Genomic DNA, 24,811 nt, shown 5'->3' on the forward strand with positions numbered 1-24,811 from the left:
ATTGACTATCCTCTCACCCGCAAGGCAACTGACCTAATGATGTTTAGGACTTCTCTTTTTCAGAAGGAAGAAGACTGGTTGGAAGATAAGCTCTAGTGAAACATAACATGCCCTTCTGTTCTCCACCCTAATGGTCCTATGGGTCCAGTATCTCCCGGCGCCCACATCAGCCCATGTTCTCTGTAACCTTTTCAGAGGGTTAGGAGACAAAAGATTACTTATTTTTCCTATCTCCCTGTTGGCCTCTTCTAACCATCTTCTCAATTAACTTTAGAGAAATATGTTAGGTATATTTCCCCTTTATGTTGCCCTCTGAAAGTAGTTTTAATAATGAGCTCATGAACTGATTATGAAAATTCATTAATTCAGGATTATATTTATCCACAGGAAATCTTGCCTTTTTCATCACCTCTAAACTCGCTGTAATTCTTCTTTAATCCTTGTATTCCCTTCATCTTTGTCCTTGACATCAGTATATTCTTCTTTTCTAGGAATCAATCCTTACTCAACTGGACATTTTAAATGGATAATGACAGCAATGCCCAACAACAGCAATAGCTTTGAGAAGACAGAACACGTCCCACTTCCTTTTGCTTTGACTTCCACTAAGTTTTAGCCTCCATTTACCGTCCTCCTTCTCTTTCCCCTCTTTACTTCTCACTTCCATTTTATGGCTCATGTTTGCTTATCCTTGTTTAGATGATCCTTTTGTATGCATGTCTTACATAATAATTATCTCAGGTCCTCTTTGGAAGGAGGTGTAGAACAAATGAAGCATTCCTCCACTGCTGCACTTTGCTGGTCAGAAAGAGGGTACTGGTAATCGTGCCTTTGTGTCTGCTACTCTTTATGTTCATTTTAAATGTAATCATCCATCCAAACATTTCATAAATATGAATATTTATTGGCCATTTACTACCCTCCAACGCTGTGCTAAATGACGCACATTCACAATACTCAAAGATGACTGTACAAAGCATCCCATGGGACAGAGATGTTGAAAAGCTGAACTTAGTTCAGTGTTCTAAGTTGCCATATCCTCTATAAAGGAGATGAGATCCATAGGCCCAGAGATGGGAGAAATGGGCATCTATATTAGATCTGTTTTTGCATGAATGTCCTGGGAATAGGGAGAAAATAGCTCAAGGAAAAAGTCACGACTGGGAGGGAAAGAAGTTTGTGTCAAAGTAGAAAATTGCCCAGAGGATCCTCCAGATACAGAATACTTTTTATGAAAGCAAGAGGTCCTCTTAATAAGCATGGGCAACCACATAATCTTATTTTTTTACAGTGGCTTTATATCCTACCTATCTATACATGAACAAAACTTACTGCCATAGCAAAACAAAAAAACAATCATCAAACCCAACAGGTTTGTGTCCTACCTTGGTCATGAATTAGAAGTGCGACCCTGGGCAACTTACCCTTCCATAAGTATAGATTGCCCCATCTCTAAGATAAGGATAATACCAATAAGGATAAGGGCTATGGTTGCAATTAAATGTGCAAATATATTTAAAAACTCAGTAAAGTGCCCAGCATATGGTACTCACTCTATTAAAACAATATAATAGACAATATATAATAAAGAAACAATCCTTTAAAATGCTTACAGTGAACACTTGAATATGTTTGTTAATTCTGCAGTGAAAGAAAGTTGTGGCATCAAGGTAATTGAACTTATTCTTTCAATATCTGTTTCTTCAAGTTCTGAAGCTAAACATGAGAAGCTCTAGAAACCAAAATATAAATATATAATTTATAATGTTAGTTTACTGTTTTAAGACAACTATTCTTAAAATTAAACTTTTATTTTTTGTGTTTGTCATTTTGTTCGGTAACCGTTACAAATACCAGGACTTCCTATTCTACCAAACAATTAAATATTATAACCAGTTAAGGGGAGTTGAATGTTATTTTGCAATATAAATACCTCCTGTTTTTCCCCATTCTTAAATGCTTTTCCTTCAGTTTTCTTCTCCGTCTCAGACATTTCTAACAGTTCTTCTAGGTTTTGTTCATCACATTTATTCATTTCTATCCTAAATAATAATAAACATAATTATTTGAAGCAGAAATAGTGTAAGTATTTGAGATTTGTTATTGGTGTTGCTAACACACATACACACATACGACCAATCTCTTACAACAAATTATTTTACATCCCAAGGATGATAGTACCAAGAGTAAGAGTGAATGGTGAGCAGGCAGGACTGGTCCAGAGCTACTGTTCTGAACAAGCTTATGGCACCCAGGGCTCTCCTTTCCTGCTCAGGAGTTCAGAATGCATGTGTGTATCAGACTGGTTTAAAGAAGTGGAGGCAGGTAAGCAAGTTTACTTGAATTCAGGACTCTACAATAAAGTTTCAGGCTGGGTAGGTTTAGAAATTGTCAAAAGCCCTTTCGCTAAAAACCACTGCAGCAGGAAAAAAAATCAACAAAGTAAACATCTTTCTTAATAGGCTGAAGTTACACTAATCTCTTACAGTTTTGAAAAAAGACAGTGGGTTATGGGGAGGCAACCGATTATTTTCACTGTAAGTTCACAAACAGCTTAAATGATTAACAAGTACAGTTTTTAATTGTAACCATCTCCCCCACTAACCATGTTTTTAGGACTGTGTGTTTCACCTAGGAATGTGACTGCTGGCTCTAGGTGCAGCTTTAAAAGAAAGCGCTACTGTTTTCAAATGGATGTAGCATTTGCATTCCCATCAGCAATCAATGAGAGCTCCTGTTACTCAGTATCCTCGTCAGTATTTGTTATTGTCTTTTTAATTTCATTTTGTTTCGGATTTTAGCTGTTCTAAATTGAGGGAACAGAAGGCAAGCTGAGGACAAAGCAGAAACTGACACCCCGCAACCCCCCACCCCACGGGATGTATGTGACATTCCTCAGGCACTCTGGCTGCCCTAAAGGACAAAGAAATAGTTAACCTATAGTGACCACAATCCTGCAAGACTTGAATCTCCCTCAGTTTATGTCCTAGCGATCTACAAGAACAAAGCATTTCTATCAATAACCTAGCTTCCAGAAGGAAATGTAGATACAACTAAATGTGCTTATAATCTGCAGCTTGCAGGAAGTTCCCAACTATCTTCCTGTTAATGCCTTACTAGAGGGGTAAACAACCTTAACTTGACAATGGCAAGGCCTCCTGTGAGTTTTTTTAACATATGAAAGTTCTTTCTTCCAAACCTCCCTTTTTCTTTACCTCCCCCAACCCTGTAGTATATAATCAGCCACCCTTCACAACCCCAGTGCGGCAGCTCTTTCTGCCCACAGGTCCTGTCCCCGTGCTTTAATAAACCACCATTTTGTACCAGAGACGTCTCAAGAATTCTTTCTTGGTTGTCGGCTCTGGACTCCACCCCACTGAACCTCGCCGATATCCCACAACCTCACCATAAATGGTGTATAGTATATTCACGTTGGGGTTTTAATTTACATTTCTCTATTGACAGGATATCATGCTGAACATCTTTTCATGTGTTCATTTGCCATCCATACGCTTTCTTTAGTGAAGTATCTGTTCAAATCTTTTGCCCATTTTAAAAATTGAGTTGTCTTATTAAGTTTTAAGAATTATTCATATATTCAAGATATAAGTTCTTTGTTGACAACATCAAATAGCTGTCTAGCTTCTGGATTTTTCTCCCCGTTACTGTGAATTTCCAGTTATTCATGGGCAGTTCCTCAGGAGACCTGTAAGAACAAATAGAGCAGCCACTCACCTTTGAAACTGTAACTTTACAGGGGTGCTTGTAAACCCTTGCCGTTGTCGAAGGGATTTTATTTGTTTCCAAGTCTGTAATATACTGCGTAATAGAGAGAAGTCTTTTCCCCTTTCTAAGTCATAGAGCTGTTTCGTATTACTACAACAAAAAAGGTAGATCGAAAATACACTGGTGGATTAGAACTATACATCATTAAAAATGGCCTGGAAGAATGTATTACACAAACTCTTCTGGATCCCCCACCTCATGATTTTTCTTTTTTTCATTTTACCCACATCTTGAAATTCCATTTAGAGATTAATTTATGACTTGAAGATTTTTCACTTTTTTTTTAAGATTTTATTTATTTATTTGACAGAGAGAGACAACCAACGAGAGAGGGAACACAAGCAGGGGGAGTGGGAGAGGAAGAAGCAGGCTCCCAGCGGAGCAGGGAGCCCTATGTGGGGTTCAATCCCAGGACCCCGGGATCACGCCCTGAGCCAAAGGCAGATGCTTAATGACTGAGCCACCCAGGCACCCCGGTTTTTCACTATTCAAAAGTGCTCTGCTAAAATCCAGGCTTTTCCAGATGGTCTGTCATTCTGGAGTGTATTCATTATATTTTTTTCAGGTTAATGACTGAAACCATTACTTCAAATTTAGAGTTACTTTGCTGGATGGGGTAGTGATAATATCATTTGGATACTGAGGTAATATACTGTTTTAAAAGATGCTTATTCTGTTTCATGACTTTGCAAACACACTATTAGTATGCCAAATTACACTAATTGACTTTCTAATGTTAAATCATCCTTGCACTCCTGGAATGATCCCAACTTCACTGTATTATTTGATAGAATTCTGCTTAGCATATTTGTAACTATGTTTATGAATGAAATTGGGTTGCAATAGTTTTTGTATTGTTATCAAGTTTTAATTTCAAGGATAATATAACCTCATAAATGGAGTTAAGAATGTGGCCTCTTGGGGCGCCTGGATGGCACAGCGGTTAAGCGTCTGCCTTCGGCTCAGGGCGTGATCCCGGCATTATGGGATCGATCCCCACATCAGGCTCCTCTGCTATGAGCCTGCTTCTTCCTCTCCCACTCCCCCTGCTTGTGTTCCCTCTCTCGCTGGCTGTCTCTATCTCTGTCAAATAAATAAACAAAATCTTAAAAAAAAAAAAAAAAGAATGTGGCCTCTTTTTCTATTTTTTGAAAGAGTTTGTGGAAATGGAAGTCATATTTAAATCAGAGGCTCCCAACCTTTCCTATATCAGAGGAGGGCCTGCTGAACACGGATTGCCAAGCCCCACTCCCAGAGTTTCAGATTCAGTAAGGCTGTGGTGGACCTGGTAATTTGCATTTTTAACAGGTTTCCAGGTGAAAATGATGCTGCTGGTCTGGGGAACCACACATTTTGAGAATCCGTCTTTTCAATGTTCTACGGAATCCTAATTTTGTCTTCTGAGCCTGGAGTTTTCTTTGCAGAAAGATTTCAAATTACTGATTTCATTTCTTTAACAGTGATTGAACTCTTTAGGGGATTTTCTTGTTCTTCTTTCACTTCTTGTATATCTTCTGGTTGTATTTTTTTTTTTTAAGGTTTTATTTATTTATTTTAGGAGAGAGAGAGAGACAGCGCAAGCAGGAGGGGCAGAGGGAGAGAGACTCCTTAGCAGACTCCGCACTGGTAATGGAGCCTGACACATGGCTCAATCCCAGGACCCTGAAGTCATAACCTGAGCCAAAACCAAGAGTTGGACACTTAACTGATTGTACCATTCAGGTACCCCTAGATGTATTTTTTAAAGAGTTTATTTATTTATTTATTTGAGAGAGAGAAAGCCAGAGAGAGAGTACGAGTGGAGGGGAGAGGCTGAAGCAGACTCCCCACTGAGCAGGGAGCCCGACGTGGGGCTCCATCCCAGGACCCCAGGATCATGACCCAAGCCGAAGGCAGATGCTTAACTGACTGAGTCACTGAGGCGCCCCTACCCCTCGTTAATCATTTTTGTGATTTCTCCTTTCACTTCGTTTTTGGCTTTTGCACATTCCTTACTTTTTTTGCCATCTTGGCAATAGGTTTATAAACATTATATTTGTATTTTATCAGACATTTTTCCTGAATAAAAGGCAATAGTAAGGAAAAACTTCACAGAGTATGTGACACTCAATTCAAATTAATGAACACATAATAAATATCTGTTATGTGTAGGCAATATTTTGGGTGCTGGTAACTACTATCCCAGCAGAGAAAAATACAGAACAAGTAATTACAAATGTGATGAATATTATGAAAGGGGAACTACATAAATGTTATGTGAGTTTACAAAAAAGGGAGAATTTAATCTAATGTAATGGGCAAGTAAGAGCCTCCCTGAGAAAGTAACATGCAATTGAACAAAATGCATATTTTGACTAAGCGTTGGGCAGAAAACAATGAAAGAACCTTCTAGAAACAAGAGGCATTAAAACAAGATATATAGATACTAGAGAGTATAGTCCATTTAGGGCAGTGAACTACGAAGTTCCAAAGCAGAGAGCCCTAACCATGAGGCTGGAGAGGTAAGCAGGAGCCAGATTGCACAGGGCCTTACAGATCATGCTAAAGCTATTAAATTTTATTGTGGAGGTAAAGAAAGCCACTGATGTGGTTTCATTTATATAGAAAAATCACTCCAGTTTCAATATGGAGCATGGCTTTAAAAGAGGTATTTTAGGAGACTGAGTAGTCAGGCTATGAGATAAGCATCTGAAATAAACCAGAATCAATGGGAATGGTTACTGGTTGGATGTGAGGGATGAGAAGACAGGCAAGAAGTGGGGGTCATGAATGATTTACAGCTTTCTATCGTGGGTACCACCTGATTGTGGGTACCAGGCACTTGGTAGACTGTCGTTAAATGTTAAATATATATCTTTTCTAATAGAAACACTTTTTTCAAATGTCCACAAACTATTCTTTGCAGCATTTCAACACCACTCTAAAAATTTTCCTGAATGGAAATCTATTACATTGCTTTCTTCTGCTTTGATAAAGTAATGACCTCTTCAATGACCCTCCTACACACACACACACACACACACACACACGCACACACACAGTAGTAGACCTTTATCTACCACCATCAGACCCCATCTAAGCCTGCTTTACTCTTTCCTGTATTAAAGCTTTCTTGTTCTAAGGGAAACAAAAACAAAAATGAACTACTGGGACTTCATCAAGATGAAAAGCTTCTGCACGGCAAAGGAAAAAATCAATAAAACTAAAAGGCAACCTATGGAATGGGAGAAGATATTTGCAAATGACATATCAGATAAAGGGCTAGTATCCAAGATCTATTAAGAACTTATCAAACTCAACACCCAAAAAACAAATAATCCAGTCAAGAAATGGGCTGAAGACATGAACAGACATTTCCCCAAAGAAGACATACAAATGGCCAACAGACCCATGAAAAAAATGCTCCACATCACTCATCATCAGGGAAATACAAATGAAAACCACAATGAGATACCACCTCACACCAGTCAGAATGGCTAAAATTAACAAGTCAGGAAACCACAGATGTTGGCGAGGATACAGAGAAAGGGGAACATTCTTCCACTGTTGGTGGGAATGCAAGCTGGTGAAGCCACTCTGGAAAACAGTATGGAGGTTCCTCAAAAAATTTGAAAATAGAACTACCCTAAGAACCAGCAATTGCACTACTGGGTATTTACCCTAGAGATACAAATATAATGATCTGAAGGGGCACCTGCACCTCAATGTTTATAGCAGCAGTGTCCACAATAGCCAAACTATGGAAAGAGGCCAGCTGTCCATCGACAGATGAATGGATAAAGAAGATGTGACACACACACACACACACACACACACACACACAGACATACACATACATACAATGGAATATTACTCAGCCATCAGAAAGGATGAATACTTACCATTTACATTGATGTAGATGGAATTGGAGGCTATTTGCTGAACGAAATAAGTCAATTACAGAAAGTTATCATATGGTTTCACTCTTATGTGGAATATAAGAAACAGCACAGAGGATCATAGGGGAAGGGAGGGAAAACTGAATGGGAAGTCATCAGAGAGGGAGAAAAACCTTGAGAGACTCTTAATTATAGGAAACAAACTGAGGGTTGCTGGAGGGGAGGTGCATGGGGAACGGGGTAATTGGGTGATGGGCATTAAGGAGGTCATGTGATGTGATGAGCAACTGATGATTTACTGAACTCTATATCTGAAACTAATGATGCACTATATGTTGGCTAATTGAATTTAAATTAAAAAAATAAAGCTTACTTGTTCTGTGTTCATTATGCCAATGTCTGTTCTTTGCCTTCAATTTTAATCTTATAAATAATACCTATTTATTGTTTTGTAAATATTGATGGCTTCTATTCACTCGTTCATTCATTCATTCAAGTAATATTTACTGAGTGCTCATTATGTGCCAGGCCTTTGCAAGGTATATGTCAACCTTCTCAAGTAACATTGTTTGCATTTAACTAGATTACTCTAGGAAACCAATTATTTAAATTGACTGTTGCTTCTAGAGGTTGTAAAACCATGTCAGGGCAATGGGCAGGGAAATTCTTTAACTATCAAATCACTCCCTTATATAGACAATTATTGTGTCTTTATGCATAGGTGAACTTTCTATCCAGTAAGCACCTTCCAGTGAGCTTTCCTGTTTTTGGACAGTCCTTGACAAATAATTATGTTTTGTCTTAGAATTATGTTTCCAGTTATTTCATATTTTCTTAATTTCTCTTCCCAACTACTCTGTAAGCTAATGGTTCCCAACTTATAGACTATGTTTTTTTACAGGGGTTCTTAAATCTATGTGTTCTTTGAGTGTTACCTTTAGACTGAATTAGTAATACATCTTGTACATGTGTATATATGGACTAATTCTCAAATATATACAAATGCTTGAGACTAATATGATCCTAACAATATTAGTGAACTCATAGTGGTTTATAATTAGCATATAATTAACATGTGGTTTTTTTAATCAATGGATATTAAAACTACAACTACTTTCATGTGACACTTTTATGAAATATTTTTACACAAAACTGGGTCTTAAGGAAAGGTTGGAGACATTTCTGTAATTGCCTAAAGAGTAGGGACCTTTTCTTTTTCTTATTTTTTTTTTTTAAAGATTTTATTATTTATTTATCTGACAGAGATAGAGACAGCCAGCGAGAGGGGGAACACAAGTAGGGGGAGTGGGAGAGGAAGAAGCAGGCTCATAGCGGAGGAGCCTGATGTGGGGCTCGATCCCATAACGCCAGGATCACGCCGTGAGCCGAAGGCAGACGCTTAACCGCTGTGCCACCCAGGCGCCCCATCTTTTTCTTATTTTATATCCTCCATAGCAAGTGCAATACTCTGCTTAATGAAGTTACTTGATAAATGCTTGATAAATACATTAATGGTCCCAAACCTACCTTATCTGCCAATAATAATCTTGTAAAGATTTTTTGGTCAGCTGGCTTATTTCCAAATTTTCGTTTGCTAATTTGGTAGCATCTGTCAGTGCTTTTAGCTACAACAAAGAAAAGAGCTTTTTTGTATATTCCATCCACTGTTAATAGCACTCTAATTTCTCCAAAGGTCTAGGTGTGTGCAGCAGAAACACAACTGTATAACTTTTTGTGTATTACTGTCTTACCTTCCAAAATATATTTCATATAAGCACCTTGGGGCAGAACTGAGAAGAGCCTCAATATCTTAGAAATAACCAGTATGCCTAGAACTTTCTAGGTAATCAGTTCATCAATTAATGTTTAAAAAATCCAATCAATCAAGATGGCGGATCGAGCACCGGAATCTACCTTATCTTCCACCTAAAATCCCATGGTTATAGAAAAGATATGTTTATCTGTCTTTATTCATATCCACTGCCAACATCACATCCATATCTATACATGTATATTTACAACTGTGTTTATATCTATATCTCTATATAAAAAAATAAATATATAACAACATAGGAAAACAAGAAAAAACGATATACTAAGGAAAGCATAAGATAGAAATATCCACAGAGAATATCCAAAGAGAAATAAAACTGGAGGAAACTGTACCCTAAAACATGTGTAGGAGAAATTTGCACAGTTAGGGACAGTCTGTAGGAACTCCAAGACTAGAGTCAATTAATATAAACTTTTACTGGAAGAAATCAGAGAGGACCTCAACAAACAGGATGACATATTATAGTTCTGGATGAGGGAATGCAATTTTTATAAAGATAAAATTTCCTTCAAAATTAATATAATAATATAATGTAATCATAGTAAATATGGTAATAGAATTTTAAAAATAGAAGTTGACAGGCTAATTCTAAAGTTCATATGGACTTATGGATCAAATCTTTAAGAGCATCCAAAAACATTCTAGAAAAAACAAGGAGTCACTTGTTCTACTACATTATAATTTAATAATATAATAATTAAAACAGGGCAGGATTAGGCCATTACGTCAATGGAATAAATAGTCCTTATATCAATGTAAATATGTGAAGCTAGTTTAAAATAAAGGCAGAATTTTAAATTAGTAGGAAATTAGGTGTTTGGATATTAGGTTAACCTTTTGGGGGAAAGAAACTGAATTGAAGCCCAATCCCACAAGACACAGATATAAACTCTAGACAGAATATAAGCCTAGAAATTATACATGCACATACACATATATTATTAGAAGCATATATAAGAAGACAACTATAATTTTGGTCACTCAGACACTATTGGTTGCACTTGAAAGGTCATTTTTTTTGTTGGCAAAACCCCAATTTTGTTCAATTGCTTAATCATCTTCCATGTGTTTTAGAGGTAAACCCTGATTAGCCATTTGTAGCAATTTCGTTCTTTTTGCTAGTACTGATTTAGGCATTGATTTCTTTTCTTTTCTTTTTTTCTCTTTCCAAACTTTTATGTACCCTTTATGCTGTCATTGGATGACTGGGTTAATCATTCTCAGACCAAGACTTTTCACATTTTATATGAGATTCAAGATCTCTAATATTTTTTTATCAAAAATACTTTATTAGAAGACTTAAAACAACCATATGGCTCTTTTGAGTAGTAATCTGTTCAAATACTCTTCTTGAGTCATAGGCCCAAGAATACCACTGATTAGTGAACCATTTATAAATGCTAAATCTCCTGCAGGATACATTTGAGGCTACCTCCCTGGCCAGTCAACTCCTATAGTTTCTTTTTAGAAAAACTGGAAGCAACTATTGTTCTAATTGGTTAAATATTTTAAATGCTAAGGGAATATATTATAGGATAGCTTGCTCTGTACTATTCGTTTTCTCTTTCAATATTAAATGTTCTGCTCTATAAATATAATGAAAGTCATTCTCACCTTCTCATAAAGCAGCTGAGGTAAATTCTGTTGCTGCCTGTCCTGAAAACACTCATAAAGTTGAAGCAGCCTAGCACATAATACTTGTTCTTGATTGAAGAGAGGATGATGGCTGAATTGTAAACCCACAATGTTGAGATCTAATTGGTACATTTCTCTTTGGCCTTCCATTTTGTTCCTAATAGAGCTTTCCAGATCAGGTTTCACTGCCTTTTAAAGAAAAATATGTACACAATGTTAATTTGATTCTTTGTATTTCTTTTGAAATTACAAGTGACTTTTCCTTATAAAAGTAACACATTAATTGCAAGAAAATTAAGGGGTATAGAAAAGCAATAAACAGGGGCGCCTGGGTGGCTCAGTCGTTAAGTGTCTGCCTTTGGCTCAGGGCCTGATACCGGGGTCCTGGGATGGAGCCCCGCATCGGGCTCCTCTGCTGGGAGCCTGCTTCTTCCTCTCCCACTCCCCCCTGCTTGTTCCCTCTCTCACTGGCTGTCTATCTCTCTGTCCAATAAATACATAAAAAATCTTTAAAAAAAAGAAAAAAAAAAGAAAAGCAATAAACAATAATTTGATCTTTCTTCCTTGAAACTGATTATGGCCCTTGATTTCATAAAATATGTTTATATTACATCTACTTTAATCATCCTGCTATAAATTATTGTCATGTACTTTACTGTTGTTGTGCGTTGGTGGAGTTTAGACTTTTAAGTTATAAGCCCTGCAACAATTTCCTATAGCAACACTATGACAAATGGTGTTTAGATCTGTTGGGTCAATAGTTCAACTACCTTATGAACTAATAGAGTCATCTACGGGCAGGAGTTAAGTGGCAAACCCTGATTAAAACATTGTTCCTACATGAATATATTGGTAATCCCCTGGAAAATTCCCTGGAGGGGCTTGGACCCTCCAGGCAAGTGCAAAGGAGATCATCTTTCTTTATACAGGAGACCGTCTCCACTTGTATACCAGATTGCTCCTAAATTAGTTGAAATCTGTAGGCTTTAAATTATATACAAAATGATTCAATTATGTTTTAGTACCCTATTCTGAATTTAAGCACATTTGTTTGAATATGTATGTGACTGGTTTTTAGGGATGTAATTTGAGAAGGTTAACGGGTTACTTAGCAGGTACAGTCTAGTTTGTGAATGCCTAGCCACTCCCAGTAAGATCCATGATGCATTCACTTGAAAAGGACAGCACAAGCCCTCTCTCTGGACCAGTCTGCTGTAAGAAAGCATGGTTTCCTGTCTGTGCCATTGCTATTAAAGCTGCTGTTATACTGAAAAACTGCCATCCCACCTCTGGCCTAGTATGGCAGATCCTCAAGGACTGCAGGCCACAGTATGATGCCCACATTTCTCCCTCCCTACTCTCTCCTGAGATAGGAATACAAGACAAGAGCTAGAAAGTTTGTTTTGTTTCATCCTTACCTTGTCAGTCTCCATTTTCTATAGAAGGACCGACTCAGAGGGGAAAACCTGCTCTTGATTCCAATTTAGTCAATTGGTAGTAAAATGGTCATGTACCAGGCAAAAACACCAATGAAATGAACAGTTTTGGTATTAAGCAACCAAATTATAAATAAAAGTTTGAACATTAAATTTCCTAAGCTAGAGAGGACTGTTCTATTGAGCAGATACTGCACTGGTCAATTAAGTGAGGAGATTAAGTGAAATTCTAGAACTAAGTATGTTAGCCCCAAAGCACAAGGATATAGGCAATAATAAGTCAAAGGCCAGATAAACACACAAAAACATCCAAGCTGATGACAAGTGTAAGATCTACATAAACACATAAGAGAATGTTGGAAGAGGGAGTAGAGGGCGTAGTCAAATGGTCAGGCAAAACTCAAACAGGCAAATGAGACCTGGGGCAGAGGAATGTGGCAGAGACAACAGCAAAGACAGGACTTTGGTACTCAGGCAGCTCTTACCCGTGCTTCAGTTGCCCTTATATATTTTTTTATTCTGGCGAGAAACCCCAAATGAGCCTTGTCTCTAAGGCTAGCTGGGCAGAGTAACACATGTGGAGAAGATAAAAGGGAAAAGCAGGCAGAAGCATTTGTCTGACACAAATTCCAGAACATCATCTGTTAAGTATGCTACAGAATGAATTTTAATACTCGGTTTAGATGCTTGGTGAAGTGACATTTCCATTTATTCCCAAGTCTAAAGGTCCATGAAATACTGAAATTATGCTTGGATGAAGCTAGAACAGATGCACTTAAGGAAAAAGGTACTTGCTCAGCCCAGTGGTTTCCAATTTGGGATTCTGGTGGTTATAAAGGTTAATCTGGATGGTGGTTAATATTTCTCCAAAATTTGTATATTTTGCATTTATTTGTTATCATTCAATTGTTTGTTCATTCATGCATGCATGCATTCATTCATTCACCAAACTGCCATTGTTTCAGGGATCTCTGTCCCTAAGAATAATGGTCTCAGATAATTATATTAAAACACCTGTGCTTTATCTTCAACAAAATTAGATGAAATTTATTGTCACCATAAGGTGTAAAAGTTATGCCATATAATAGCAAAGAACAAGATAAAACAAATACTAGGGATTTTCTCTCCTCTCTCTTCCATTCTTTTATTTTTATTTTTAATGGGGATGGATGTTTTTAGTAACCAAACTGGAGAAAACAGAAAGATATTGCAATGTTGGGTGTGTGTGCGTGTTGGGAAGGGGGGGCTCATTTATAAAATGTTGGTAAATGTGTTATATTACAAATTAGGATTGGGCAGAGACATTGCCAGTCTCTCATGCTGTGACAGGCACCATGCAAAAAATAATCTTTTCTAAGGTTATGCTAGTCAACTGATGTCTTTCTCTTCTAATGTATACTAGGACCATAAAAGTTTACATCTACTGAGATTGCATTACAAATAATATAAGCACTCACTGAGTGTCCACTATATGCTAAGCATTTGGATATGTTTTAGCAATTGACTTGACAGAAAGAAAGAAAAAAAAGAAAGAAAACCCTACTCTGCAGTTAAGCAGCAAAGAGATTAGGTAAATGGAAGAGGTAGATACAGACTGAGACTTGACAGAATCGCAATCCAGTTGAAATCAGTTAAGCCCCTAATTGGATTAAGATGATTATCCCCACTCTATATGCCTAACAAAGCAAAGGCCAGAACTTTCCTGAAAGAAGATACCATCTAGAGCTTTAATAACTTTTCATGTATAATATTTGCAATACAATAAAAAGTCATCAACCATAATAAAAGACAAGTCTAAATGAGCAAAACGGAGAGAAAAAAAAAAAAAAAACAGACTCGCAGGAACCCAGATAGCATAGTTACCAGATATAGACTTTAAAGTGGCTATTACTGTGTTTTTAAAAATAGAGTAAAACAGGGGCGCCTGGGTGGCACAGTCATTAAGCGTCTGCCTTCGGCTCAGGGCATGATCCCCGTGTTCTGGGATCGAGCCCCAAATCAGGCTCCTCTGCTATGAGCCTGCTTCTTCCTCTCCCACTTCCCCTGCTTGTGTTCCCTCTCTCGCTGGCTGTCTCTCTGTCAGATAAATACATAAAATCTTTAAAAAAAAAAAGAGTAAAAGAGATAACACATGAAAACATGGCATATTCCAGGAGGAAACTGGAATATATACATAAGAATCAAATGTCAGATGAACATTTTAAAGCTAAAAATATACTGAAAATACCTGAAATTAAGAATTCATTAGACAGGTGATTCTGGGAATATGGTGGCACTATAGTTTTAGATAGTCCCAAATCTCTACCATTAAAACAGGCAGAGCAACTAGAGAGCACAGCCAAAAAGTCCATAGACGAGATCCATAGCAAAACTACATCTCCAAGAATCCCTTGTGAAACCCAAAATACAAGTGGATGGAGACAAACCACCAATAGTAGAAAGCTTGCATAGTACTGGTGATGGAAGAAAACAGAGAAGCCGTGAAGCATCTGAAGGTCCTGACAGCAGGAGAACCCCAGAGAGCCAACAGTTGTTCACCAGAAAGTGCAGCGTGCCAAATTAAAAACAGGAGCTAAAAGTGGAAGAGGTTTTGTCTACTCCAACTGTGGGTGAGTGCAAAGGCTTTTGGAGAGGACTAAAGGGGTGTCGAGGAACCCACTTCCTCAGAATTTCTAGGACAAGTCTTCACACTAAAGAGAAACTGCTAGGAGTGGAATAAAAATTGAGAAGGCCAGGGACCAGAGGGATTAGGAAAGAGAAGTTACAAAAAAATATCCGGGAAGGGAAATACAGCCAAGAAATTTCAAAAATCCAGCCACTATATATTTTTAACACTACATAGGAACAACAGAGTTCTGTGACATTATAAGAAAAGTTATCAGGGGGTGCCTGGGTGGCTCAGTTGGTTAAGCGTCTGACTCTTGATTTCAGCTCAGGTCATGATCCTGGGTGGTGGGATTGAGCCCTGCATTCGGCTCCCTGCTCAGCAGGGAGTCTGCTTGACATTCTCGCTCTTCACCTCTTTCTGTCCCTTCCCTGGTGCTTTCTCTCTCTCTCTCAAATAAATGGATAAATCTTAAAAAAAAAAAAAAAAGAAAGAAAGAAAGAAGAAAAATGAAAAGACAGTAAAATAATATCCCCACAAAGTACAACAGAAAGAAATCCAAAAACAGATAAAAATATAAATGTGCTTTCAAATGAGCTAAAAGATTGGGAAAATTTTATTGACCTTCAAGAACATATATCAGAATTAGAAAGACTGAGAAATGAGGTGACAGAAAATGACAGAAAGAATTAAAAATAAAAAAATATTTTAGGAATTAAGCCTAGGGGCGCCTGGGTGGTGCAGTCGTTAAGCATCCGCCTTCGGCTCAGGGCGTGATCCCGGCGTTATGGGATCAAGCGCCACATCAGGCTCCTCCGCTGGGAGCCTGCTTCTCCCTCTCCCACTACCCCTGCTTGTGTTCCCTCTCTCGCTGGCTGTCTCTCTCTGTCAAATAAATAAATAAAATCTTAAAAAAAAATTAAAATAAAACTAGAAGGAGCACAAGGGCAAAGAAACACCATAAAAATGGACTTTTTCTTAAGGTGAAAAAGGGAGAACTCTTTCTAAATAAAAAAGAAATGAATAAAGAGAAAGAATTCATTGGATGGATTTAACAAGAGATAATACAGAGCAGAAAATTAGATAAGTGAACTAGAAGACAGAGCAAATAAAAAATATTCAGACTAAAGATCAGAGAGAAGACAAGTAATAAAGAATATTAAAAAAGCAAAATAAGATACAAGGGGCATGTGTACTTAAAGTCCTATAACAGAAAGAAGAGACTGAGGCATCAGTCATATTTGCTAAGAAAATGGCTAAGAATTTTTCTAAAACTGATGGATGACATGGAATCATACATTCAGGAGGTTCTAATACCCCAAAGCAAAATAAATATTGAAAAACTCACAGCTTAACATATTACAGTAGAAATTATTGAAAACCAAAGAGAAAAACTGAAAACCAAAATAAGACCTTAAGATGGCTTTTCAAGGTGGCCTGGGTGGCTCAGTCAGTTAAGCGTCTGATTCTTGATTTTAGCTCAGATCATGATCTCAGGATTGTGAGATCGAGCTCCATGTCAGGCTCTGTTCAGGGAATAGATTCTGCTTAAGATTCTCTCTTCCCTCTCCCTCTGCCCCTTACACAACCCACCCCCAATAAATAAATAAATAAACAAACAAACAAATAAATAAATAAATACTTAAAAAAAAAAAGACAGCTTTTCAATAGAAACAATGAGATTCAAAAGAGAGTGGAAAGCTCTCTTCGAAGTGGTAAAAGCAAAATAACATCTAATCTAGAACTCTAGACCGAGCAAAAAATCTCAGACTTTTATTTTATATATTTATTTTTTTACTTCAGAGGTATGCTAGAAATCTCCACTGGACTTGTGTACTTCCACAAAGGCACTCTTGCCCATGGGTGATTGTCAGAATCAGTGTACTTAGGGGAGGAAGACAACAGAAAACTTTTATTCTGCCATTATGATGATACCATTCTCTCCAGCTTTCTTCTCCTTTATCAAGATTGTTTTGGCTATTCAGGGTCCTTTGTGGTTCCATATGAATTTTAAGATTGTTTTTCTGTTTCTTTTGATAGAAATTGCATTGAATTTGTAGACTGCTTTGGGTAGTATGGATATTTTAACAATATTAAGTCTTCCAATCCATGAACACATGATTCTTTCCACTAGACAGTCTTTTATTTTTAAAGAAACTGTATCTATATTTGAAAACATTTCCACAAATAAATTTCCAGGCCAAAATGGATTCATCAGTGAATTCTTCCAAGCACTTATGAAATAAATAACACCAATATTGTACAATTCTCCCCAGAGAATAGAAAAAGAAATATATTTTTCATACAATGGAGTTCTACATAGCAAGAAGATTAAGCCAATTATTGTTGCATGCAACAACACAGAATACCTACGCTATTTTTACACTTATGTAAAACAGGCAAAAGTAGCAGGTAAGAGTAATTACAGTGCTAGAAGTTATAATAGTAGTTACCTTGAGGGGAAATAGTTACTGGAAAAGGACATGAGGGGGACTTCTAGAATGTTGCTAATATTCTATCCTTGTTCTCAAGGACTCATGTTGACTTCATGTAAATTTATCAAGCTAATATACTTGATATATTTGTATTTCTGTACATAAAGATAACTGAGTCAATACACTGCTAACATTCCTCTCAGAGCCTTGGAAAGGGACCTCTGCACAGTTAGGGACCCTAAGCTTAAAACTCATTAGCTTCACAGCAAAACTGCCTCTAATTGAGGCAATGGCAATTCTCTTTTAGGTGTACTGATCTTAAGACACCAGATTGAGGGGCCCCTGGGTGGCTCGGTGGGTTGAGCATCCAACTCTTGGTTTTGGCTCAGCTTATGATCTTAGGGTCATGAGAATAGAGCCCCACATCGGGGTCTGCACACAGGTGGGGAGTCTGCTTGAGATTCTCTCTCTCTCCCACTGCCCCCCCAAAATAAATAAATATAAAAAAAAAAAAGACACCAGATTGAGTATTCTAAAAGTAACTCTATATATGCAATTGAGGATCAGGCACAGATCTGGGAAAGACACATGTTTGGGAGTCACCAGCAAGCACATGGTAGCAGCTGTCATGGAAGTTGGGATTATCAGGCAAAGAATATGAAGAAAAAGACAATAAAAAGACCAAGGACCTAACTTATACATCCTCATCATTGAATTTCTTTGCTTCTGGTTGGGTAGAATTCTACTTATCAAATGATCAGAAGTTTTGGTAGACAATTGTATATGTCTGTAATTTATAGAAGTTTGGAAAATTAAATAGAGCTAAAATGCATTTTATATAGTTAAATAATAAAAGGCTTTCTTAGCAGCACAAAGTGTTGGTATATTTTTAGAAGGTCCTGAGAACAATTTATAAGCAGTATAAAGATATGAAAAACATATCACAATATAAGAAAAAAATTTTTGATTTCCTGAATTCTCTGGGAAAGAAATAGAAACTAGGGAAGAAAAGATCATATATCATATATAAAGAAGATCTTTACATGTTATAGAAAGACAAGGAGACTCCCAAAACTATTCATCTCTTCAGTTGAGGGAACAATTGTAAAGAAAAAGCATTAACTACAGAAGGAAGGCGTGTAATTACTGGGAGAACAGAAGTAACTCACAGGTTCAAAACAACAGAAGAAATAAAGAATAACATCCTATAAGTATTTTTAGTAGGTATTTTTCCACTTTATATCTACTTACAGCCATATTTCTTATATATGGAATAGGTAAGGCAAATGAATGGGCAATTGAGTTTTTGTACATAGTTCTGATTTAAATTTTTCAAGCCAATTTTTAAATATAAATATTTCTGTCTAAATATTTCTTCTCATTAGGTTAATGGACTTCTAATTTTCATAATGTCTTGGAATTATATAAAATTTGTTTCTTTGATTATGTGTATAATACACATTCATTTTTGAAATTTAGAAAACAGACAAAGAAATAGAGAAAGAAATAAAGAAAAAAATTAAAATAATCATGTCCTACTATCCAGAGATAATTATTTGATATATTTCCCACTCTTTTAATCTATCTACTCATATATGTATGTATTTATTCATTCATTGAGAAATTCATTCATTATCTCTTTTTATAAAATTAGGATCATATGACTTTGCATTCTGCTTTTCTCACTTTGCATTTTGAGTATTTCCCTATATCACTGAATATTCTTCAAAAACATAATTTTAATGGCTATTTTACATTTCATGATAGTTTTGACATTACATTACTAGATTTATTAGTATCTTTACAGGGTGAATTAACACCACAAACACATAAGTTATAATTGACATTACAATTGATATTACAATTTAATTACAATTGATTCCAACCAGAATCACAAATAAACTGCTGTTGGTTACCTTTCTGTATATGGTCTTTAGCGCTGGATTTAAAGATCCCTTGCTTGTGTCTGACCTGAAGTTCCATGACTGTCTAATGGGCGAAGGTAATGACATAATTTCTCCACTTTCTTCAAACCAACATTTTCCCTATCAAAAATATTCAAGAAATATCGTAAAAAAATATTTCACTAAAAACAACTGTCACGCACTAACAATGAGTGGTGTAACTTGTTAGCTGGCGCACTTGCCTCTTCTAGGGTAAGCAGGCGATTTTCCATTTTGTTGCAGGTCTTTTTATATATTTGTGGCTTTCTCTGAATATAGAATCCTTCATCTTCCAAAATGCGTGGAATCATATCTTTTGGCAGTTTACGCTGGTTGGCCACTTAAGAACAAAACCTAGATATTACTTTGAAGTCCAAAATATTAAACTGGCATTGACCAAACAAGAAGAAAAAGGTAACTATCATATACCCTACCACTAAAGTTTAGCAGGAAGTCTAAATACATACATACATATATATATATATATATATATATATATATATATATATATATATATATATATGATAAATGAGTTCTTTTAACTAGTTTCCTTAAAGTCAGAGAAGATGTGAAGAACAAATACAGAAAACTTCCTGTAATTTTAGATCAGTACTTTTTATCTATCCAACTTACAAAGAAGATACTATTCTATAATATGATTCATTAATGACTTAAATATTTTGTTGTCAACAATTTTACCTGGAGAACTACTTGGCACACAAATGTTTGCCTGTTGTTTTTTTATTTGTTCTTGATCATCTTCATATTCAGCAGCTTTTACTTCAAGTAAATCGGGGAAAATGATTTCCTCCATAAAATCATCTTGGCCTTCAGCAAAATTTTGTAAATTATCACCAAGCGAAAAATGTTTGGGGTAACTATCATTTACTGATCTCTGCTGAATACCAAAAAGAAAAAATAAGTAAATATGCTGTTCCTAATGATTAATATATAGATAAGCGAGATGTATTGGGACCTTGCTGTGAATTGTCTTTCTGAGCCATGCCACCTAGTTCAAGTTCAAGTTGAAACTGTTATAATAAAATTTCATTGAACATAGGAAGAACTCATTTAAGGCTTAATAGTACATAGTATGATTTTTCTGTAACCCTTCTTTGCAATTCACAATGAAGGACTACTGAAATAGAACTACAATCAAGCACCTCCTCTCCCATGGAAAATGCCCTGAGATATTGGACTATGATATTTCAACCACTAAGAATTCACAGTGTAAGGCAAAGTCCGGAGACGTCAAGCCACGCAGCCTTAAACCACATTTTTTTTTCACCATTCAGAAAGCAGTATTACCTAAAATGATATGGAGCAGTCATGCTGGTTTCTGGATGGTATTTAAAAAAAAAAGAAAAGAGTCAACATAGAAGTCTACAGCAGAGGGGCGCCTGGGTGGCTCAGTCGTTAAGCATCTGCCTTCAGCTCAGGGCGTGATCCTGGCGTTCTGGGATCGAGCCCCACATCAGGCTCCTCCACTGGGAGCCTGCTTCTTCCTCTCCCACTCCCCCTGCTTGTGTTCCCTCTCTCGCTGGCTGTCTCTCTCTCTGTCAAATAAATAAATAAAATCTTAAAAAAAAAAAAAGTCTACGGCAGAGTGACTATAGTGAAATTCTGAAATATGATAGATACTATGAAAATTACAAACAATCTGAATATAGGTATCGAAACAGATGTATTACTAAATATAAAAATGGTATACTTTTATATCAGGATCAGAAATTTTATATGAGTCTCTTCACACACACAAAAATCACCAATTCTGGATGACTGTACTTGTCTAATTTGAAATCTATATATATTGAAAAACAGAAGGAGACAGAAAATGTGTGAGTCATGCAAATAAAATCCCTCAATTTTCCAAAACATGCATTTAGAGTTAAGCAGTTAAATTTAAAAATAATCACAGAATTCCTTTGAATAGAGAACCTTACGTGGCTTTGACTAGCTCCGACAAAATTAAGAAATTAATATAGTTAATCAACACCCAGGTTCATATCAAGTCATCACAACATTATACCCTCTTTCCTATCCTCATCATGAAATCAACAAAGTATTTTATATCCAAAAACCTTTATGGCATCTTTTCCAGAATTCAAACCAGGTATGACACTGACATCTACAAGCAAGATTTGGGGGATCTCTACACAGGGGATCTCTGAAGATTCCAGTCACCTACAAAAAGGGGCTTGAGGGGCGCCTGGGTGGCGCAGTCGTTAAGCATCTGCCTTCAGCTCAGGGTGTGATCCCAGCGTTCTGGGATCGAGCCCCACATCAGGCTCCTCTGCTAAGAGCCCGCTTCTTCCTCTCCCACTCCCCCTGCTTGTGTTCCCTCTCTCGCTGGCTGTCTCTCTCTGTCAAATAAATAAATAAAATCTTAAAAAAAAAAAAGGGGGGGGGGCTCGAGCTCCCATTACTAGACATCCCTCATACACCCTTAGTGTGGACCAGGGCTTTCAATCTGCGTTCAGAGCTAAGGCCTGTCCTGACGGCTGAGCATGTCAACCCTCATCTTGGATCCCAGCCTTTTATTTGTGACTAAACAGGCCTCTTTTATAAACCTTACCCGATTCAACTAGCCTATATTTTTAGCCTGAGACAAACTGTGATTTCAACCAATATAACCCTGACCTGACCAACTATTCCTGACTTAATCTGAGGCTAGCTGCTCTCCCGGATCACCTTCCTGGTCTTCACTATGCAGCTCACAGCAGAGCAGTGTCTGGTTAGGTGTTGTGTGACAGGGAGTATGAGGTCAGAAGGCATTCAGACTTTCCATTCATAACTCTAGATGGATACTCCTGAGCATGGTGTGGTAAAAAAGAGATATTTCCCCCTATGTCATGGGAACAAGCCTTGCTAATCATGGTATGATGAGTAGAACTGTCCAAAAATAACCTTGGACCTCACTCTGGGCTGCCCAGACAACCTATTTGGGACCAGGACTCCCCTTTCTCCCAGCAGGAAGAAACTCCATCTCCCAAACAGTGGATTTCTCCTCCCTGTGATGAGGACAGTAGTTTCCTATGGACCTCGAAGTCACCAGGTACGGGGCAATGGCTTTTCAAGACAACACCTCCAAACAACCCACATCTAAACCTGCCTTACTAAAGCCCAAATAGCCTATCTGCCTCACTGACCTAATTTCCCTCATGCACGCCCTCTGGGAAGGAAAAGCAGCCCTAACCTGACCCCCTGGTATCCACTGGGCGACCTTCTCTTGTTTTCCCAGAAAAGCTCATTCCTTAACCCATATTGTGAGACTCCGGGAGGTCAGATGACATGGCAGAGCATGCACATGTTGGAAACTCATTTATTCACTATTCATCGGAATATTCATTGAGCGTCTAATATGTTTCAGGAAGAAAATGAACAAATAGATATAGAAATAAATGCTCGGTGGTGATAAGTGTGTTGAAGGGGAAAAAAAGCAAGATAAGAAGATAGAGAAAACCAGGCTAGGTGGGTAGGGGTACTATTGTAGATAGGGTTGTCAGATACAGTATCTTAAATGATGTGTCATTTGAACGGAGACCTAAAGGTAGTGAGAGAGAGAGAGAGAGAGAGGATAAGGGAAGAGCTTTTTAGACAAAAAAAAGATACAAAGTCCTTTGCATGTCGTGAGGAATAGGAAGGAGGCCAATCTGGCTGGAGTTGGCTGGGAGAAGTGCAAAGTGGTAAGAAATGAGGTCAGAGAGGTACCAAGGCGGGTGAGGTCACATAGGTTTTGGAGAACTTTAGCTTTTATTTTGAGTGAGATAGGAAAACATTAGAAGGTGTAAGCAAAAGAATGGTCTGTCTTAGATTTTAACAGGAACACTCTGACCACTGTATGATATAGAAAAGAGACTGTTGGGGCACTAGTAAAAACAGAGGGAGGGGCGCCTGGGTGGCACAGCGGTTGAGCGTCTGCCTTCGGCTCAGGGCGTGATCCCGGCATTATGGGATCGAGCCCCACGTCAGGCTCCTCCACTATGAGGCTGCTTCTTCCTCTCCCACTCCCCCTGCTTGTGTTCCCTCTCTCGCTGGCTGTCTCTATCTCTGTCAAATAAATAAAATCTTTAAAAAAAAAAACAAAAAAACAAAAAAACAGAGGGAGACACTGGCAATGATCCAGATGAGAGGTTATGGTGGCTTAGACTAGGGTTATACCAGCGGAAGTGGTGAAAAGTGGGTCAGATTCTGGAATACTTTGAAGGTAGAACCAACAGAATTTGTGATGAATTGAATATGAGGTCTGTTAGTAAAAGAGGATCCAAGGATGACACCAGGGTTTGGCTGAGCAACTGGAAAAATGAAATTGTCATTTACAAACATGATTCTATTCATACAAAAGTCCGTGTATGTGCAAGTCTGGGCATAAGCATTGAGAAAGGTATGAAAAATGATAGTGGTTTATCTCAGAGCAGTGGGATTTCATGTGATTTTTAGTTTCTTCACATGGTTTTCTGCATTTTAAAGAAATAATGTACATACTTTCTTTAAACTTTTAAAAGATAAAGCTGTTTTTATTGTAGAAAACCCAACAATAACAAAGAAAGAATGAATGGACTGGGCAGGTTGCAAGGAAAGGGGGATGGAAGGGACTGGGAAGTAAATTGGAATGGAAATGGGTGTCCAAGAGGGACTCAGGAGGCCTGAGGGATTAAGCAATGCTGAGCTGCATCAGAAGATACTGGGTAGAACTCTAGGGGAGTTCTTCAGTAGTACTGGGGGAGAGGACCAAGGAAACCATGCAGAGACTAAAGGCAGAGAGGAACTGGAGAAAGTGTAAAGGAACAGGAGCAGACAGGAAGAGCAGAGGGATGGATAGTCAGGAGATGGGAAAGACCCATGAGACCAACTGGTACGGGAGGAGAGGACCACAAGGGAATAACAGGGAGCTGAGGAGTTTGGGAGGCACGGGGTAGAACTGCTAGAAATTAGAAGGGTCTGGGATCAGACTGGGAGGGATGAAGAATATGGCATCTATGGAGAGTAATGGAGATTATGGAGAACAACTGGGGGCACTTGGAGAGAAAGACAGGAACAACAAAAGGAAAAGGAACACAAGGTTTGGAGCTGACAGCCAGTGCTTCCAGCTCTACTGATGTTTCACCCTCTATCCCTGAGCTTCCTCACCTTTAAAATGAACATTATAATAACACCTGCCTCACACGATTACTATGAGGACTGAAGGATGTAATCCATATTAAAAATTTGGTATAACATTGGGCATCCAGTAAGTACTCAATAAATGTTAGGAATTAT

The 24,811-nt window shown here is 37.7% G+C and overlaps 1 protein-coding gene across 2 annotated transcripts in view; it reads right to left on the reverse strand.

The window, feature by feature from the left end:
* Positions 1-24,811, reverse strand: part of CC2D2B (coiled-coil and C2 domain containing 2B) — a 97,302-nt gene that overhangs the window by 66,784 nt on the left and 5,707 nt on the right. The window contains exons 6-13 of one of the 2 annotated variants that reach the window (XM_045785080.2): positions 20,252-20,447; positions 19,756-19,892; positions 19,526-19,654; positions 11,113-11,322; positions 9,192-9,289; positions 3,736-3,876; positions 1,934-2,042; positions 1,614-1,732 (exon numbers count right to left, since the gene is read on the reverse strand). In XM_045785080.2, coding sequence (XP_045641036.2) covers positions 1,614-1,732; positions 1,934-2,042; positions 3,736-3,876; positions 9,192-9,289; positions 11,113-11,322; positions 19,526-19,654; positions 19,756-19,892; positions 20,252-20,447 — 1,139 coding nt within the window. Of the gene's footprint in view, positions 1-1,613; positions 1,733-1,933; positions 2,043-3,735; positions 3,877-9,191; positions 9,290-11,112; positions 11,323-19,525; positions 19,655-19,755; positions 19,893-20,251; positions 20,448-24,811 lie in introns of those variants that run through there. The other variant, XM_087862487.1, reaches the window with a different exon arrangement.

The sequence above is a fragment of the Ursus americanus genome, chromosome 6 (assembly GCF_024610735.1).
Source record: "Ursus americanus isolate L20-20 chromosome 6, mUrsAme1.1.p, whole genome shotgun sequence".
Lineage (NCBI taxonomy): Eukaryota > Metazoa > Chordata > Mammalia > Carnivora > Ursidae > Ursus > Ursus americanus.